Source organism: Chiloscyllium plagiosum, chromosome 12, assembly GCF_004010195.1.
Source record: "Chiloscyllium plagiosum isolate BGI_BamShark_2017 chromosome 12, ASM401019v2, whole genome shotgun sequence".
NCBI lineage: Eukaryota > Metazoa > Chordata > Chondrichthyes > Orectolobiformes > Hemiscylliidae > Chiloscyllium > Chiloscyllium plagiosum.
In genome coordinates this window covers 48,036,956-48,058,113 of record NC_057721.1, presented here as the reverse complement: position 1 = coordinate 48,058,113, position 21,158 = coordinate 48,036,956, and the positions used below count along the sequence as shown (strand labels likewise).

The window sequence follows — 21,158 nt, the reverse complement described above, 5'->3', positions numbered from 1 at the left end:
CTTGCAAGCAATATAGGCAGATCACACTATTAAGTAGCACAGATAAGTAAATAATAGGTAAACAGCGGGAAAAAACAAAAACACAGGTACAGATGAATGTTAAAACTTTATGAGTCCATTCAGTATTCTAACAGCAGTAGGGTAGAAACTATTGCAAAACCGATTGGTGCGTGTGTTCAGGCTTCTGTACCTTCTCCCCAGTGGTAGAGGTTATAGAAATACATTGCCAAGGTGGGATGGATCATTAAGAATATTGGCGGTCTTTCCTTAACAGTGGGCCTGGTAGTTGGATTCTATAAATGAAAGGTTGCCCTTTGTGATTGTCTGGGCCGAGTTCACCACTCTCTGTAACTGTCTCCGATCTTGAATGGTACAGTTGCCATACCAGGTAGTGATACATCCAGACAGAATGCTCTCGATGGCGCACCTATAAAATGTTGGCAAGGGCATTTGCCGTCATGCCAAATTTCCTCAGCTGCCTGAGGAAGAAGAGATGTTGTTGGGCCTTTGTGACCAGTGCGTCCACATGAAGAGTCCACGAAAGCTTGTTGTGGATGACCACTTCCAGGAGCTTGACACTCTCCACTTGTTCCACCTCAGTGCTGTTAATGTGTGTGTGTGTGTGGGAGGGGGCGCATGAGTAACATCCTGCCAAAAGTCAATAAGCATTGAGCGCTAGGCTGTTCTCAGTGCACCGTTTTTCCAGGTCTTTCGCCTCCCATCTGTAGTCTGTTTGTCACCATCTGAGATTCGACTGACTATGTCATCAGCGAACCTGTAAATGGCATTAGTCTGGTATTTGGCGATGCAGTCTTGGGTATACAGTCAGTACGGTAGGGGGTTGAGTACGCACCCCTGGGGGGCTCCAGTGTTGAGTGTTAGTGAAGATGAAATATTGTCCCCAATCTTCACTGATTGTGGCGGGTAGATCAGGAAACTGGGGATCCAATTGCAGAGAGTGGGGCTTAGTCCGAGGTCACTAAGTTTAGTAATCAGTCTCGATGAGATAATAGTGTTGAAGGCGGAACTGTAGTCAATGAGTAGGATTCTTACATAATTGTTCTTGGTGTCAAAATGTTCTAGGGAGAATGAAGGGCAAGTGATTTGGCATCTGACATGAATCTGTTGGTCCGATAGGCAAATTGGAGTGGGTCAAGAGTAGTGGGGAGGCAGGAGTTGATTAATGCCATGACTGGCCTTTCAAAGCACTTCATGGCCACTAACAATAATGTGTTTAATCACAACAGATTCCATCCTTTCACTCATTGGGTGGATATAAGAATGGATGAGCTGTCCACAGCAGCCCCTTACCTAACCCCTTCACCTTGCTTGTAGCCTCAGTAATGTCAAAATTAGAGTGCAATGTCTTGGCTGCAAGCATCAACGTAATGGTTCAAAAATCCCTGATATATGATGGCTATCTGCAAGCCAAACAGTTGGTTTCTCACGTGGTACGAGTATTGTTTGTCCATTACTTCTTTCATTTGGAATACCTACAAAGCTGCTAATGTATCAAAAAGTGTGACTTCATGAGGTTCAGCAGCTACAAAAATACTAGAACACGTGATAAAAAGTGTCAGTGATCATATATTTGCACCACCACCTGTGGAGTGATCGGTCACCTCTGGAATGTTCTGAGAGGAAGATTCTGGGGAGCCTGTGTGTGGCTCTCTCTCTGATCCGGTGCCACTGACATCACTCGGTTTCCCTAAGAGGAAGGGGCATTTGGAGTGGGGTTGAGATCTCTTGTTCCCCTCTAATCTTGAGCACCAACAGCTATAGAAATGGAGTGGAAGTTTGTGTACATTTCCAGTAGACACTGTGTGCAGAACCTGAGTCTCCATGGCAGTAGCCAACTTGTTAATGGCAACAGCCAGATGCACGCAGGCAGAAACCATCAAGAAACTGATAATGCTGATGGACACACCATCCTTCAATCCAGTTTATCGATGTCTTTGAAAAAACCTGCCTGCTATTGCTAAGTCTCTGGTGAATTTTGATTACATCAGTAATGCACTCATCAGATCATGCTCCCAAGTCTAATCTAGAAGGAGAACCCACCTATACTGCCTTTAATTTTTCCTGCTGCTGTGTCCTTAGAGTCTGCACACGGCAGAAACTCCTGGAACTAGAGATCAACGTATCTGCACACCGAATAGAATGCGGCTGTAGAGCTTAGAAGGAATTTTGGAACCCAATGAGGTGGAAGTCTCGGAGTTGGTGAATGGTGTAGGAGAAAGCCTTGTCTGTGCATCCTCTGAGGGTTGAATAGCTTCTTCCTTAGTGCTAGAGATTGGACACTCACAGGTCTCCTTATCGTTTTAAGCCACTGGGTCCAACTAGCACCTACATAAAAGAGAGGGAATTTCAGGAAGAAAGGCGTGAAGTTTGTTCAGGATAAGAATGAGTTAGCACTGTGTTAATGGGAAGAAGCACAGTTCAATCAAGCTCATTAGTTGGTTGAATACTGAGGTCTTGGCACTCCTACAAGTGTTCCCTTGTTCCATGATAAAGTCCTGCATTTTTCTTCATAGAGGCTGCATCATAATGTCTGCCACCCCACCTCTTCCCTGGACTGTGACAGATTTGTTTCCCTGTGATACCACAAAGGAAGTTTTCAGTATGATGGAAATGGATGGGAGAGGCAATGGTAGTGATGCAGGGGCAGATGAAGAGGTTAGGTGTCCTGAGTGCGTGAGTAGGAAGTACAGAGGTCAGAAAGGGTTGGTAGTTTTAAAAGATAAATTAGGTAACAGCCTTTGAGGTGGCACGCTGCATGCAGTAGTAAAAGGTGTAGTCTATGATTCTTGGTAAGGTATGTGCAATAGAAGAATCAAAGTGAGTCGTTTCAGCCCCGAATATTGGGGAGCAAGGAGAAAATGGTAGCACTTATCCATGCAGAGCACAGAATGTCATTAACCTTCTTATGGCATTGGAGGGCATTACTTTTCACTCTAGAGACATCACTGACTCCGATGGCATATCCTTTCTGGCTGACTGCATCTCGTGACATGGCCTCCATTGGGAGTGTGAAGGAAAATTCATTTCCTCTCCTTCCCTTTTTTCACCATCCCATCCACCAAGACCTCCAGATTCCTGTCAAAGAAATGGAGTGTAGGTTCCTTTTCTGCACTATTTCTTCCAAGTATGGTTATGTAGGATCACAGAGTAATGGCCAGTATCTGGCTTGCAACATGTGAAGTGACATTAAGTATGCCATCAATGGCTTGAAGGTCACAAAGTTCTGGCAGCAGCATGCACCTTTACATTTCTGTCATACGATTGTGAGAGCCAGGTGCCAAAGAGACCAGTTGCATAATTAATAAACGGAGGACGAACAATCGAGTGAAAAAAGTTGATATGGGTCATTACGTCTGCCTGTCATGAATCTGAGAATGACACTTCATCAAAACATGGAAAAATTAAGCCACTTTTGTTTATTTGGTAACATTTGCTTTACTTGTTTCTTGTGTAATAGAATTATTGTTTAACCATGAAAACTTCAGGTGCAATTTGTTTCAGTTAGTTAATCAGTGGGTGTCCGAGTTTCTCTTTAAACATTAACAATCTCTGGAATTGTGACAACATGCATCAGCATTTTGTAAAGTCTGACATACTATTAACCAGTCAATCAAAATAACTGAATGACATTGCAAAACTGCATTACTGTGCAGTTGCTTCATTCTGAACAATAGTGACTTTCATAGCTCCTTTATTGAAGAGAAATATTCCAAGGTCTTTTACAGAGAATAAAGCATTGTGATGTATGGTGAGAGAATAAAAAAGTTTTTTTTTAAATGATAGGCTTTAAACAAAGGCTTCTCCAAAAAAGAAAAGAAGTACAGGATCAGAAGATATTTAGAAAACAACTTGCTTCACTTGTAAATCCAAGAGAATAGGACAAGTGGAACATGTGAAGTTATGGCCGAATGGTATGGAACTACGGCCGTGGAACATAAAAAAAATGAATTAGACCTATTAATATGCCATCTGACCTCTACAACTTGCTCAGCCTGTTGATAAAATCATGGCTCATCTGGTTGTGGCCACAACTCAACATTCCAACTATCCCAATAATCTCTGACTCTTTCTTTTAAATCAAGATATGGACATATGAGCAGTTGCAAAAACTGGTAAGCAACTATAATGGGGAGCTTTAATGATCAAATAGGCACTTTGATTGTAGTACTATAAAGGGCAGAGAGAAGCAAGAGTACCTAATGTGTGTTCAGAAAAATATTATGCAATAGTATGTTTCCAGTCTGGTGTGAAAGGGGACACTGCTGGACTTAATTCATGGGAATTATGTAGGCCAAGTAGATTAGAGCTGATCTTTGGAAAAATTCTGACAAATTGTCAATTTCAAGGATTTTCATGGACAGTTGCCCTTCAGGAGCTCCAGCAACCTTTCCCTCCTAATTTCAAATACTCGTCTCATTAGGTATCACCAAGCCCCCATGGCATTGCTTTCACAGTAATCTTGTGCTCAGCAGTGGCAAAATGCACCATGTTCTGATGCATTAACTGGATGCTTGTCCCTCAGTGCATAGCAGCCTAGCAGCAGCATGGCAATGAAAGGCAACGGTAAGCTTTAAAATGCTATGGTGATGTGCTGAACTGCATTATAATTAAGTCCCAAATAGGCTATGGTGATGTGGTAACACTGGTGGTTTGCTAAACACAAACATGATCACTGCCCATGAGGTGTTGGAGAATGCTGACTAAGCTGGAGGCCAGGAGAAGATGCCTTCGAGCTGTAGCCTCAAGGTACCCATTCAGACTTTCATGTCAGGAATTGTCACCATCTATCTTTTTAGCACTGTCTGGAAAAGGAGCAATCTGCATGGAAATGAGCTGTGATTAGGTAGCAATAAGATATTCATGCAAATAGATCCCTCACCATCATAATGTAAATTCTCATCCAGCCATTAAAAACTTGCTGGAAAATCTCACTTTTTTCTTGTGATGTCTCATTCATCTGACATCTGCATATTTTCCCTACTGTTTCACTAATAGTCTATTGTTCAGGAAGACCCTGGGAAATTTCAGCTCTTAGTGAGACTTGGAGAACAGTCCAGAGACCATAATAGTGAATCAAACGATTTAGGGTGAATATAGAACAGAGCATTAAATAATCTAGGGTAAGAGTAATGAACTGAAGAAAAGCCAAATTCAATGGGGTCAAAATGGATCTCTGCTGAATAAACTGGAGCCAATGATTACAAAGGAGGAGAAAGTGAGGACTGCAGATGCTGGAGATCAGAGCTGAAAATGTGTTGCTGGAAAAGCGCAGCAGGTCAGGCAGCATCAAAGGAGCAGGAGATTCCTGAAGAAGGGCTCATGCCCGAAACGTCGATTCTCCTGCTCCTTGGATGCTGCCTGACCTGCTGCGCTTTTCCAGCAACACATTTTCACCAATGATTACAAAACAAAGGTTGCTGAACAGTGGGCCACCTACAAATATGAGACAGCTTGGGAACAGTCAGGCTGTATTCCCTCAAAAGGAAAAGGTAGGACAAACAAATCCAGAGCTTGCTGGATGATAGGGGAGGTATAAATTAAGGAAAAGAAAACAAGTGTGTATGGTTGATGTCAGGTGGAAAATACAACTCAGCACAAGGCTGAACATGGAAGGTTCAAAGGGAAGATGAGAAAGCAAAATGGGGGAGCAAAGAGGGAGTCTGAAAAGAGACTGGCAGCCAAAATAAAAGGGAATATCAACATCTTCTATAGGCTTATAAATAGGCAGAGAGTGGTAAAAGAAGGAATAGAGCCAACTAGGACCAAAAATGAGATTTACACATGGATGCAAGGGCATAGTTGAGGTGATGAATGAATATTTTACATCTGTCTTCACCAAGGAAGAAGCAGTTCTGCAGGCCATAGAGGAGGACGAGACAATGCAGACACCTAGAAGAGTTTACATTTGATAAGATGTAGCCATTGGATAGACAGTAGTCTTAAAACTAATAAGGTACTGAGATTAGTTGAAATACATCCAATGACATTGAGGAAATCGAGAGTGAAATTACAGAGATGTGGCCATAATTTGTGAGTCATCCTCAGATTCAGCAATGATGTCAGAAGACTGGATAATTGTCCAGTAATTATTGGTCAACCAATTTAACGTCAGTGGTGGGAATACTTCTAGAAACCAAAAGCCGGATTTTCTGATGGTTTGACAGTCGTTATTCCAGCATAGATGGGAGTTGCGTAAGAAAACTGTACAGAATCCTCATCCTACCAGAATATGAAAGAATTGCCAGGGAAATGTAAGGTTCTGCTGGACAAGCTCTCCACAGCTGGAACCTTAAAAGCGTTCATTTAAATCTGAGAATTTAGAGGAGTCCAATGAAATTACGTAATAGTTACTCAGGCAACCACCTCCATTCCACTCCTGCTGCTGGATCAAACCAGACTAGATGCCCTCTGTAGCCAGACTGGACTGGACCAGACACACATCCTTCCACTGCTAGACCTGACTCCAACCCCTCTACAGGATGATTGGACTGGACACCCCACTCTCTACTGCCAAAGCTGACAGATCCCAAGCCAACACCTACCCTTCCCTCCACCCTAGCAGACCCAACTTCTCCAACCCACTCTAACCTACCCTAAACACTGCATCTATTTACGTACCCCCATCACTCCCTAGCACTCTACCCTCTTGGTGCCCTACTCCCTTCCATGCTAGCTTACCCACCTGGCAAGCTGCCTACTATACAGTGGCACCCTCCTTGACAGGCACTCTACTCCCTACTCATCCTATGTCCAATTTACCTGCACTCCAGCTGGCATTGGACTTACTTATCACACTTTAACTTCACGTCTACCTTAGTTACTTACTGTTTTGCAGCAGCTGTCAAAGTACCTGGACCTCTAAAGTTCAGAATATGGCAGTTGACTGCTTTGAAAAGGGATGTGGTGTAGCTTCCCCAGACAGCTCTGAACTATGAAATAACTGTCAGAATGGAAGTAAGGCTCTGCATTTATGAAAAAGTCCACATCAGAATCTTCTCTTAGAAATATAAAGCTCCCTCTTTTCTTTCTCAAAAAATGCACTACTGTTATTTTTGATGTTATTTATCTGAACAATAATGTCAAGGAAACAATACAATAGTTGTTAGTGTTCATAAGCTATGGCAGAGTGGGAATTCTGCTCTTTATGATTATCTAAGAAACCCGCTGCAAATTGTATAGTTTGCATAGCAGCAAGTGTAATTCAACATTCAACAGTAATATTCTTCATGATTATAGCACTCTGCAACACTCACTGCCTAGACTTACATGGAGAATAGCCACTTGATCAATGTATTGAAGGACTCAGACTACACTGCTCTGATTCACCTCCGTGAGAGAAAAAAAATCAGCAGAAATACATAGACTTACAAGTAAGGAGTAAATAGACTGCTGGTTAAAGAGAAATAATTGATATGTTGACCTTGGAATGTGAAGAAAATACATAGGCAGGTGAATATGATCGCCTCAATAACCAGAAACAAGATACATTTGTACATCGTATTTTCTTGTCACACTACTTCAGAAAAGAATCAACAAGAATGACTTTTTACCGCTCTCGATTGAATTTCAGTGAATGAAGGATTGCTGGACGCTTTTGGCGGAGGTTCCATAAATGAAGTGTGTCATCTGCGCAAGCACTTACTAAAGCTCCCTGCAGAGATATGAAAAAAGAAATTAGATGAATGTTCAAATTATCCTCATACTCTACAAGATAAAACAGTCCAGTTGCATGGAGAAACTGAAGAAACTATAGAACACAGACCATAAGAATTGATTGATGTCAAATCATGAGGGAAAGCATAAATATGGAGAAACTACTTGTAGTGACAGAGAAATCATTAACCATGGGACAGTAGGTAATTGCAAAAGAGTAAGAAATAACAAGAAAATCCAATTCCATTTTATACAGCAGGTGTGATCTGGAATGTACTGGTTGAAAGGGTCATGGGAGCAGATTTAACAACAACTTGGATTTATGTAATGCTTTTAAAGTAATAAACCATCACACGGCATGTCATTGGTGCATTGTAAAGCAAAATTTGACACTAAATCATATTAAGAGGTATTAGGATAGATGATCAAAAGCTTTATCATGGTTTCAAGAATTATTTAAAAGGCAGACAGCTTTAGGTAGGGAATTCCAAAACTTATGTCCTTGGCAGGTAAAGAAAGAACCATCAGTGGAGGAGCAATTAAAACTGGAGATGCTTACGAGGCTGAGAAATGTAGATAGCTAGGAATGGCTGTTCAGCTTTAGATAATTATAGAAGAGGAAAAGGCAATGAAATAGCATAGAGTGATCTGAAAACATGCATTTTAAAATTATGGCATTGTTTAACTATAGGATGAAAAATGAGATTTAGCTCACATTAGGACAGAAGCAATATAATATGAGATGATCCAAATTTTAGAGTGGGGAGAATGTAAAAGCTTAGCCAAAAACAAGTTAAAATAACCATGTTTAGAGATAACAAAGACATAAACGAGTGTTTCAGTAGCAATTGAGCTGAGGTAGAGGTGAGTGGCAAGATAGAGAGGTGAAAATACATGTCTCAAGACACTGCAGGAGGTTGTTAGAAATCATCTTGATTCAGCCTTAGAAAAGCTGCCATGGAAGAGACAGAATCAAAAAACAGGATACAGAATCATAAACTGAAGGTATTAACTTCAGTCTTCCCATTATTCAATTGCAAGAAATCTCTGTTGATCTAGCATCCAATTGTAGGGTAATGTGACAACTTACATACAGTAAAATGGTTAAAGCAGAGCTGAGAGTGATCTGATATAGATGAAAACTGATGCTCTATTTTCAGATGTTATCACTTAGGGCCAACACACTGATGTCAAACAAGGGGTGTCAAAGATAGATCCATGAGGATATCAGAATCTGGGATCCAAATTGAATTGTAACTTTCAAAAGGGAACTGGATAAATATTTTAAGGAGAAAGAATTGCAGGGCTATGTGGAAAAGGCTGGGGATTGGAGTTTTAAAAATTATTTCATGGGGCATGGGCATTGTTGGCTAGGCTAGCATTTATTACCCGTTCCTGGTTGCATTCGAGAAAATAGTAGGGAGCTGCCTTCTTGAGCGGCTGAAGTTCATGCATTGTACAGAGGCTCACAATACCCTTAGTGGGGGAATTCCAGAATTTTGACCCAATGATAATGAAGGAACAGTGGTACATTTCCAAGTCCAGATGACGAGTGGCTTGGAGGGGAATGTTCAGGTGGTAGTGTTTCATGTATCCACAGCCCTTGTCTTTCTAGATGACAGTGGCTGAGTTTTCATAAGGTGCTGTCTAAGGATCTTTCTTAATTTCTGCAGTGCATCTTATAGATTGTACATACTTTCTGCTGAGCATTGGTAATGGTGGGAGTGAATGTTTGGAGATGTGGTGCCAATCAAGCAGGCTACTTTGTCCTAAATGATATCAAGATTCTTGAGTGTTGTTGGAGCTGCGCCCATTCAGCTAAGTGGGGAAAATTCCATTATACTCCTGACTTGTGCATTCTAGATGATGGACAGGTTTTGGGGAGTCAAGAGGCAAGCTACTTGCTGCAGTATTACCAGTCTCTGACCTGCTCTTATTGCCACTGTATTTATATGGCCTGTCCAGTTCAGTTTGTAGTTAATGGTAACCCCCCCCCAAGATGTAGAAGTGAGGGATTGAATGAACGTAACGTTATTGAACGTCAAGGGGTGGTGGTTAGACTGTCTTTTATTGGAGATGCCAATTGCCTGGCATTTGTGATGTATATATATGTGTTAATAGTGTAATTCTTTCAAAGTGTTGCACAAGCACAGAGGAAACATGCCTTCTTCTATTCTGTATCACTTCCTTAAGTGGACAGCCGAGGTAATTCAGTAAAATAATAAATATGTACAAGTGGTCAGCTGGAGGAGTATTTCATTCAGTGTTTATTTTTATGGTTATCAAAATACAGTTCCTTTAGTTTTTTTTCTGTACTTTTGACCGTGGACTGAAATTAGAAATGTTAGGGTGAAGCCAGCAAATCTTCACAAGAGCAGGAGTTGTCTCTTCCCTGCAGTAGCAAAAGAACTTAAGCTTGAAGAAAACTAGTTTATTTTTCCCTCAGCTGTTTCTGAAAGTTGTGGCTCTTAAGCGATGTGCCAGTGATTTTATAAATGTGACCCAATCACCCTGGATGTTCTGCACACAAGTGAAAGTATCTGGAGAAGGAGAATCAAGTACCAACACACCCTGAAAAGCTAAAAAGACCATCTCAGAGAATCCTGTGAGCAGGGAGCATTGATCTGCCTTTCCAACTTTTCCCTTTGTCCATCATATCCATGTTTTCCTTTCCTCTCTGAAGCTGTTGCATTTGTCTATGCATGTAAAAATTAGCTGTTATAAGGGAAGTGAGAGAGTTAACTAGTATTGTTATATGTAAATGGTCTGTAATTGTTTATCTGTGGGTGAAATCTAAGCAGTTGTAAAAAATAGTCATTCTTCCAAATACAGAAACATTTCCATGCTTTCTGACAATTTGGGATGAAAACACATGGACAATTGGGGAATTTTGCTTACTTTTATAAAATCTTTAACTTTTGTGACAACTCTGGGAGTAGGGAGGCTTTATTTAAAAGCAAATACTGTGGAAGCTGGAAATCTGAAACAACCACAGAGAATACTAGAGAAACTCAGCAAGGTTGGCAGTACCTGTTGAGAGAGAAACAGTTAACACTTCCAGTCGGTATGACGTCTTCAGCATCTAACTCAGTAATGCCCCAACACTTTATATGTAACAAGGTAATGGGACAGTCCAAATGTTAGCTAACCTCACATTATGGGTAAAGTCAGTTTGTACGTTCTGTCTTTTGGATGAAACATTAAGCTGACATCCATCTCTTGGCACTGTTCATAAAAATCCATGGCACTATTTGGAAAAGAGTGACGAGTTATCCCTGGTGTACTGGCCAATGTTTATCCCTTAATATACTGCACAAAACAAATTATTTAGTCATTATCACATTGCTATTTGTGGGAATTTTCCAAGCATAAATTAGTTGTTTTTGTTTCCTGTATTACAATGATTATAAAGGACTTAATTAACTGGAAAGCTCTTTGAGATACCAGCTGGATGTGAAAAGCACAAACTAAATATGTCAATTTTTTAAATTATCCAGGAACCACATCCAATCTGTGAGAATACCTCATTTTGGTGTTGAATACTTATGATAAAATAAACAAACTACTTCTGTTTGGGTTTAGAGTACTAAATCATAAAAGTGTTAGACAACCTTTACTGAATACAGCGTGACTAGTTTAGAGGCATATTTAACCTTTTGAACGTGATGCAATAGACAGAAATGATTTCTTACTCATGAACTTAGTGTTACCTTAAACTTAACTGACTTCAAGCTTTACATAAGCTAGTTCTGCAACCTTTCAAACAAAGCACCTTGGAACTCTAATCTTGCTTTGTTTACGCCAATTTGCATGTGGAGCAAATAGTAATGCTGAGGTTATGACCTTTTTGGTTCTGCTTCTTAATTCAGCAGAATCTCATTCCTAGTCCCATCTATTATGTTGGTAGTTACATGGACAATGATCACTAGATCCTTCCCCTCCTACTCCAAGTCCCTGTCCAGTCCAAAAGGGATGCCCTAAATCTTGGCACCAGTCAGGCAACATAGCCTTCGGAATTCTCTGTCTTTGCTGCTGGGCTATAATAACATGAAACAGTTAATGTACTAATTGGAGTTTTCAAGATAAAAAGACTGTACTCATTCTTTCTACACAGTTTTTTTTTCCCTTTATTCATTCACAGGATGAGGGCATCACTGGCCATGCAGCATTTGTTGCCCATCCCTAATTGCCCAGACAGTAGTTGAAAGTCAACTACATTGCTGTGGCTCTGGAGTCACATGTAGGCCAGACCAGGTAAAGAAGACCAGGTAATGTCCGTAAAGGACATTAGTGAACCAGATAGATTTTTCTGACAATCGTCAATGGATTCATGGTCATCATGAGACTCTTTAATACCAGATATTTATTGAATTCAAATTTTACCATCTGCCATGGGTCCCCAGAATGATATCTAGGTAATAGTCCAATGATAATACCACTAGGTCATCACCTCCCTAGTTTATGACCTCAATAATGCTGGAATTGAAAAAAAAAGTGTAGGATTTAAGGCCTTAGTTTCTTCACTAAGGAGAAAACTAAAGCTAGTAATGGGAAGTAGAAAAACAGCAAACAAACATCGAAGACAATAGGAAAAATACCAACATCAAATTAGGTCAAATACAGAAAAATGTTAAAAAGACAAAATTGAAGACATGCTATCTGAAGGTGCGCAACATTCGCAACAAGGTACAGAGGAACCTCGATTATTCAAATATCAGATTATCCGGCAAGATCACAAGTTCCTGATGCTTGACCAAACTATGTTATCCAGCATTCGATTATCCAGAATTCAATTAAGCAAATGAAATACTCCCCACCTGTGTCCTTCGGTTAATCGAGGTTCCTCTGTAAATGAATTGATGGCATGAAGAAAAGTGGCTTAAGTGTGATCAAGGTAGTGATCTGAGAATTCAAGAATGTTTGAGATTTAGGAAGGGCAGGCAAAAAGAAAAAGGTGATGGGGTAGTGCTATAAGTAAATGATGAGATTAGAATATTAGTGACAGATTGTTTGATCTGTCAGAAGAAAAGGATATAGAATCTGTTAGGTGGAGCTAAGAAATATTAAAAGATCGCAAAATCATTGGCAGTAGTTGTCTATTCATCAAAGAGTAATGGTTATGTAAAACATGACATAAATCAGGAAATTGCAGGTATATGTAATAAAGATAATGCAGAGAATATAGAGACTTCAATGTACATATAGACAGGGGAAATCTAATAAGCACCAATGCTGTGTGGTACAAATACCTGATATGCGAACAAGATGATTTTCTAAAGCAGCATATTGAGAAAAAAGTAAAGGGCAGGCCGATTTGGATCTAGTGTTTTACAATGGAAAAGGGTTACTTAATAATTTTGTTGTAAAGGAAATTTTGGGAAAGAGTGACAATAGTGTGTAGAATTATCCACAAAATTTAAAAACAATATAGTTCAATCTAAAACTCAGGTCTTAAATCTAAACAAAGCAAATTATGAATGTGTGAGTGGCAAGTTAGCTATGGTAAACTGGGAAAATACTTGAAAAATATGATGTTACAAAGGCAATGGCTAGTATTTAGGTAGTTACTAAATGGTTTACAACCGGACTATGTTCTTTTGCAGAACACTCCATAAGGAAAAGTGAGCCAACTGATGGCTGGCAAAACAAATTAAAAATAATTTTAGATCAAAGGAGGAGGCTAATAAAGTTGCCAAAAATAATAGTAAATAGGATTAGACGCATTTAAGAATTCAGCAAAGGAAGTCTTAGAAACTGTTAAAGAAAAAGAGAAAAGATTATGAATGTAAAGCAGCAATAACGAACAAGAATAACTCCTACACATATGTAAAAAGAAAATGGTCAGCAAAGTCAAAATGTGAGTCCATTACAAGCAGAGACAGAAGAATTTATAATGGGAAACAGGGAAATAATGAAACTAAATAATTATTTAGTGTCTATCTTCATGAAGGAAAGATACAAAAGATTTGCCAGAAATAATTAGAAATCTAAGGGGCAAGTCAGAATGAGAAACAGAAATCAGTAAAAATGTAGTATTACAGAAATAAATGGGATTGAAAGTTGACAATCTCTAGGAGAAAGAGTCAAAAAGTGTGGAGCTGAAAAAGCACAGCAGGTCTGGCAACATCTAAGGATCAGGATAGTCGACATTTTGTGCGAAAGTCCTTCATTGGGAATGTGAATGAATTACGTCCCAGAGAGAGGAGGGTATAAAAATAGTGAAAACACTAGTGGTCATCTTGAAAATTATGTAGATTCAGAAGTAGCATCTAAAGATTGGAATATAACTCTATCATCTCAGAAAGGAGGGAGAAAGAAAAAAAGGGATTCACAGGCCTGTTAGCTTAATGTCACTTGTAGGGCAGGGTTATTATTATCTATTATTAAATATATGATAACTGGAGACATTTAGAAACAAATTTTCTTATTGGGTAGGGTCAACAATGAATTTAACATAATTCCAGGAATGAGGAATTTCAGGTATGTTTACAGATTTGAGAAGTGAGGACTGTTCTCCTTGGAGAGAGGAAGGCTAAAAGGAATTAATAAAAAAATTTCAAAAGCAAGAAGGGGCTGGATAGAGTAACTATGGAGAAACTGTTCCTGCTGGTAAAAGAACAAAGGACCAAAGGATCAAGATTTTAAGTGATTTGCAAAAGAAGTAAACCTGATGTGAGAGAAAGCTATTTCGCACAAATGGCTCGAATCCGGAATGCACTGTAGAACATAGAACATAGCACAGAACAGGCCCCTACTTGTGAAACCAATCTGAAGCCTATCTAACCAACATGATTCCATTTTCATCCATATGTTTATCCAATGACCATGTAAATGCCCTTAAAGTTGGCAAGTCTACTGCTGTTGCAGGCAGGCTGTTCCATGCCCTTACTAGTCTGAGTAAAGAAACTACCTCTGACATCTGTCCTATAACTATCACCCTCAATTTAAAGCTGTGACCCCTCATGCCAGCCATCACCATCTGAGTAAAAAATGCTCTCACTATCCACCCTATATAATCCTTTGATTACCTTATAATGTCTCAATTAAGTCACCTCTCAACCTTCTTCTCTCTAACAAAAACAGCCTCAAGTCCCTAAGTCTTTCCTCGTAAGACCTTCCCTCCATACCAGGTAACAACATAGTAAATCTCCTCTGAACCCTTTGCAAAGCTTCTAGATCCTTCCCCTTATGCAATGACCAGAACTGTACACAAACCGTGTTGACCATCCCTAATCAACTTATTCCTTTCTATATGATTATAAATCCTATCTCATTACCTTTCCCAACACTTTACCCACAACTTAAGTAAGATTCACTGGTCTATAATTATCAGGGTTATCTCTACTCCCCTCTTGTCTGGAAGTGTGGTGGAGGCAAGTTCAATTGAGGCATTCAAGAGAGCAAATGATAAATAGAAACAATGTGCAAGGGCATGGGGAAAAGAAGTAGGATGGGACTCATTTGGAGAGCTAGTGCAGACTTGATGGTAGTCTCCTTCTGAACCATAAGACGTCTATGATTCTGTGATTTATGAAGGCAACTCACCATATTTTTAAGATGTTAATATCAGAGCAGATAAAGTGGGAATCAGTGGACATGGTTCATTTTTATTTCCAAGTTTGATAAAGTCCTTTGATAAGGGGAAGGTGATGGCCTAGTGGTATTATTGTTGATATTAATCCAGAGACCCAGATAATCTTCTGGGTTCAAATCCTGACATGGCAGATGGTGGAACTTGAATTCAATGAAAAAAAATGCCAAAATTGGGACAACTGTCAAGCAAAAGCCTGATACAGTAATACTCACGGAATCATACCTTACAATGTCCCAGGCACGACCATCACCATCCCTGGATATGTCCTGTCTCACTGACAGGACAGACCCAGCAGAGCCAGTGGCACAGTGGTTTAGAGTCTGTTGGTCTGTGAATCCTCAATATTGAGGATTGACGTTTCATAGTTTCAAGGTAAACGTGAGCAAGGAAAGCTCCGACTGATTACTACATACCATCCTCCCTAAGTTTCTGAATCAGTACTCCTCCATGTTGAATACCACTAGAGGAAGCACTGAGGATGATAAGGACACAAAATGTGAGAGATTTAAATGTCCACCGCCAAGAGTGGCTCAGCAGCAGTACTATTGATCAAGCTAGGTAAAAACAATGACTGCAGATGCTGGAAACCAGATTCTGGATTAGTGGTGCTGGAAGAGCACAGCAGTTCAGGCAGCATCCAAGGAGCAGTGAAATCGACATTTCGGGCAAACACCCTTCATCAGGAATAAAGGCAGTGAGCCTGAAGCGTGGAGAGATAAGCTAGAGGAGGGTGGGGGTGGGGAGAAAGTAGCATAGAGTAAGAGCTTCAGGGCAGAGGAAATGACCTGGGAGTTGCAGTGGGAGAGGGACTCCCTGAGATTCTTGTAGAGAGAGGAGGAAAACTTCTTGCAAGGATCCCAGTTGATGTTATTATTAGATAAGTGGAGTGCCACAAGGATCGGTGCTGGGTCCTCTACTTTTCATCATTTATATAAATGATTTGGATGCAAGCATAAGAGATATAGTTAGTAAGTTTGCAGATGACACCAAAATTGGAGGTGTAGTGGACAGTGAAGAAGGTTACCTCAGATTACAACAGGATCTTGATCAGATGGCCAATGGGCTGAGGAGTGGCAGATGGATTTTAATTTAGATAAATGCGAAGTGCTGCATTTTGGGAAAACAAATCTTAGCAGGATTTATACACTTAATGGTAAGGTCCTAGGCAGTGTTGCTGAACAAAGAGACCTTGGAGTACAGGTTTATTGCTCCTTGAAATTAGAGTTGCAGGTGTTTGGTATTGGTCAGAGTGTTGAGTACAGGAGTTGGGAGGTCTTGTACTTCCTCAGGAAGAATGTGATTTCCATAGAGGCAGTACAATGAACATTGAATAAACTGATTCCTAGCTGTCCTGTGAGGAAGTAAAAAGGACCCATATTTCCTTGTGTTTATCAGATTGAGAGACAAGTTCAATGAAACTTACAAAATTTGCTGCAGTAAGGACACTTCCCTTAGCCGAGGGCCTAAAACAGGGGGATACAGTCTCAGAATTAGGGACAATCATGTATGACTGAGATGAGGAAGCTTTTCTTTATTCAGCATTGGTGAACCTTTAGAATCCCTTACCACAGAAGGCTGTGGAAGCCCAGTTATTGAGTATGTTAAAGATGGCGATCAATAGATATTTAGAGTTATGAGGTTAGTGTGGGAACATAGCATTGAGGTGGCCAGCTGTAGAAGATCAGAGCAGGCTCATGAACTGGATGACTTACTTCTGCACCAATGTTCCTAATAACCTGTCAGAATCATACTCACAAACTCAGACTTTACAGCTATGTTCCAAACTCCTCTATCACAACCCTTGAGTATCTACTGATCAATCAGTAGGACAAGTCAACATAGAAACAGCCTTAAACTATTTAGCTGCTTGGGCATTTTTCACTGTTCAACAAGATCATAGTTGATTTTTACTGTTTTGTTTTCTATTTGAGGACTAACTCCATAGCCTCCCAAAGTAATGTTACTGGAGTCCATGAAACTTTTTTCAGGAATTCTTTATTTACTGTTTGATCGAGACAACATTATTTTTAAACAGAGAGTCTGCATCCTTCCAGTTCTCACTATGTAATCATGTGACTTTTACATCATCATTGTATGCATTTGATTTGAACCCATTACCCTATATCACTTCCCAAGTCATTATCTCCTTTATATACACATTATAAAGATATTTCCCAGATTATCTTCACCAGTGGTCAGCAGTGCTACTTCACAGTATCCGGGTTTAATTCCAGCCTTGAGTTGACTGTATGTGTAGAATTTGCATAGACCCTGTCTAAGTGAGCTTCTGCCGGGTGCTCCAGTGTCCTCCCATAATCGAAGTATTGCAGGTTAGGTGGATTGGCCATGCTAAGTCATCCATAGCGTCACAGAGATGTGTAGGCTGGTGGATTAGCCATGAGAAATACATGGTAATGGGGATGAGATGGGGCTAGGGCTGGGTGGGATGTTTTTCGGAGGGTTGGTGCAGACTTGATGAGCTGAAAAGTCTCTTTCCACACTTTAGAGATTCTACAATTCCATCAGTCTCCACAGAGTTAGTCTCTCTGATGCTTCACGAATCTCCTGATCTACTGCTTGTCTCATTCAGACGTCTAAAATGTTACGCACTGGTCTGTCAGACTGAATATTCCTCTCGAATAGTTGCAGATCTTTCTTATAAGAAATTGTTCCAAGTTTGTATTGGTTTCTTATTCAATGATTTCATGCATGACAATTTTTCTACATAATTTCATGGTTAATTTCAATTATATACAATCTCAACTGTTGTGTATTCGCTATGACCATTCTTTCTCTCTATTGATCACTTTTCCCCAGATTGCAGCTCTGATAACTTGTGTGACATTTCATACCTTGTCCCTTTGTTTCTCTTCACGTTGTGTCATTCTGATGCAGTAATTCTCAGTAAGTTAACTCAATATATCTGAGACACAGAGAGGAAAGTTGTGTTGTCAATCCGTTGCCCATCAATAATTTTGAAGTTGACAACCAATTCTGTATTGATGAGGATAAATAACTCAATAATACAAGATTTCATCTTCTTTTTCAGTAATATCTTTACTATTTCACTTTTTGATTAGCTTCCACTTTTTTGAGGGTATTGGGGTGAACTAGTAACATGCAATGAAATCATAGTCAAATGCAAACTGTGGAACATTATTGTCTTGATCAATGTTTGAAATGCCATGCATTGACTAGATTTTAAAGTGATTTTATTATTGCATCGGTTCTGATATTGTATAGATGCTTGACTACAATCTACCTTAAGTAATAGTCTGAGACAATGATGAAGTCCTTCCTTTGAACTTGAATGGATCCACTCACAGGCATTTCCAAGGCCTTGATGGAAAAGATGAAGAGTAGTTCTGTTTTTCCCTCGGCTGTTTACCACACAAGTAATACAGTCAGCAATTGTTTCCTGTATTAACCAATCGAAACCTAACCACCAGAATCACTACTGTGGCCTTGCATGATACTTTGTAATTCCTAGATTTGCACAATGAAGGCAAAGAGCGCTTGGAAATGTTAACCTGTTATTAAAAATTGTAGATCAATGACAATGATATATTTATGTTGTTCAAAGTACTGACATAATATTGCATTTATAGATATACAGTCTAGCCATCCTTCCAGACAATATTTCCAGACTTGCATACATTTTTAACCTTATTTCTGTGCTGCTCAAAGGTTTGCAAGGTTCCTTAGTAGATAGTATGTGTTGCATAACTTTTGACATATAGACTTCAACCTGTCCAATGATGCCCACGTCTGTTTGTTCTGCTGAACTCAATGGTTTCCTCACTACAGTCTGCTTAGTATTTCATCTGTATATATTCAGTTGTTGTCTGAGAGTCTCAATTTGAACTGATCAATTCCGGAAGCAACTTGGCTATTTCATTTGTATTCAGAAGAGTGACAAATGGATTGTAGTCAGTTTCAATCTTGAATTGGAACTCCATCATATAATCTGAAATACTTCACGCATTCCTGTTAAACAAACTGTGATAGAAGGCCGTTCTCTGTCTTTTAGAGATTGAGTGGCATAATGGACTGGACTCTGTTTTCTATCTTTCTGCACCTGAGTGAGTATTGTCCCCAGTTTTGTTGAAGATTCATTACCTGTTATCACAGGTAGTTAATGTGGATCACAATATGCTAGGATTCTAAGGATATCAGGATTTGCTCAATTTGGCTCAGGTTTTTACTGATTGACATTCCGGCAGTTTTATATTTTTTCTTTATTTGATTCTGATTTATATTACTTTGGCATCCTTGTATTTGTTCTTTAGTATTAGCACCTTTTTCATCTGCAGATTTTCTAGTCCTCTAATTTCCTTACGTAATCCTACACAACCATCCAAAGTTCCAAAGAACTCACTGGACTGAAAAAGGTTTCTTCAGCACTTTCTGCCCCTTTTAAATTTAATGAGCCGAAGTCTCAGCAAGAGCTCTCACTTTTCATGATCTCATCTAAGGCTACTACTGAACAAGTCAGATTCCAGCGTGAAATATGTCTTGATTGTTCTTTTTAATTTAACGTCAATCACTGAAGCATAGGCATAGAATGCTCCAGAGTTTTCTTCAATAGTAAAAATAAAACAAATTTGTATTACATAAAAGAAAAATAAATCACTAAATATGAAATACAATTTGAAAGATCTTTAAACACAGCAAAATGAAGTCTCCCCACCTATTCCCTAATACCTTTATAGCCTTTCAAATGCAGAAAAATTACCCTTTAACATTAAACCTTTAGCTTTGACCTAATTGCTTTATCCATTTCTGTCCTGTGAACTGTGAAGACATTTTGTTTGAATACACACAACACAGAGCTTAAACTTTCTCAGTCTTTTAACAGATTCACCAATTTCTAATCAAACACATTTAGTCTGGTAGCTTCATAAGCTCAACGTTGATACAAAAAATAACTGAGCTTTCCCCCTAACTGTCCTACATTTCTTTCTACAAGAGAAAGTGTATTTGTTTTATAACAACAATCCACTGTCTTCTGAAACAGCTCAAAAAACTTTCAATGTCTTTGAATGGTCTAAATAAAAAGCAAATAGATGTATTCAATGTTTAAACACCCTCTCAGTGATAAACCCCACAGAACAAACAATCTTGGATTGACATTCCAAATGTTTGCAGTCACCTGCTTGCTGACTCATGCTAAAGTAGATCATAATTCTAGAAACAACTCTCAGATATTATTCTTTTTCTAAATTGTTCACAAAGGGAATCAACACCCATGTATCACTAATTTAAAATTCAAACTCAAACAATGATATTACTGTCTAAATAACTGACACACCATTCATTACACTATTCACTTAACACTATTCACTTACAGTTTTACACTTACCGAGTCTATCCTACCAATCATTATCTTAAAGCCCATTTACATCTGAGCTATTCAATTAGCTAGAATACAGATCCCCTGTACCAAAGGACTAGCTCCCTTTTTACCCACCACTGCTGAACAAAGACACCTTGGATTGCAGGTTCAAAGTTCCTTGAAAATAGAGTCTCAGGTAGATAGTATAGTGAAGAAGGCATTTAGTATGCTGTCCTTTATTGGTCAGAACATTGAGTAGAGGAGTTGGGAGGTCATGTTGCGGCTGTACACGACATTGATTAGGCCACTTTTGGAATGTTGTGTGTAGTTCTGGTCTACCTCCTATTGGAAGGATGTTGTAAAGCTTGAGAGGGTTCAGAAAATATTTACAAGGATGTTGCCAGGGTTGGAGGGTTTGAGCTATACGGAGATGCTGAAAAGGCTGGGGCTGTTTTCCCTGGATCATCAGAGGCTGAGGGGTGACCGTGTAAAGTTTTATAAAATCATGAGGGGCATGAATAGGGTAAATAGACAAGATCTTTTCCCTAGGTTAGG

General features: G+C 39.5%; 1 protein-coding gene across 1 annotated transcript in view; it reads right to left on the bottom strand.

Annotated features, from left to right (window-relative positions):
- stxbp5l (syntaxin binding protein 5L) overlaps positions 1-21,158 on the bottom strand; it is a 546,595-nt gene that overhangs the window by 386,566 nt on the left and 138,871 nt on the right. Inside the window, exon 4 of the mRNA XM_043700990.1 lies at positions 7,572-7,672. Coding sequence (XP_043556925.1) covers positions 7,572-7,672 — 101 coding nt within the window. The remainder of the gene's footprint in view (positions 1-7,571; positions 7,673-21,158) is intronic.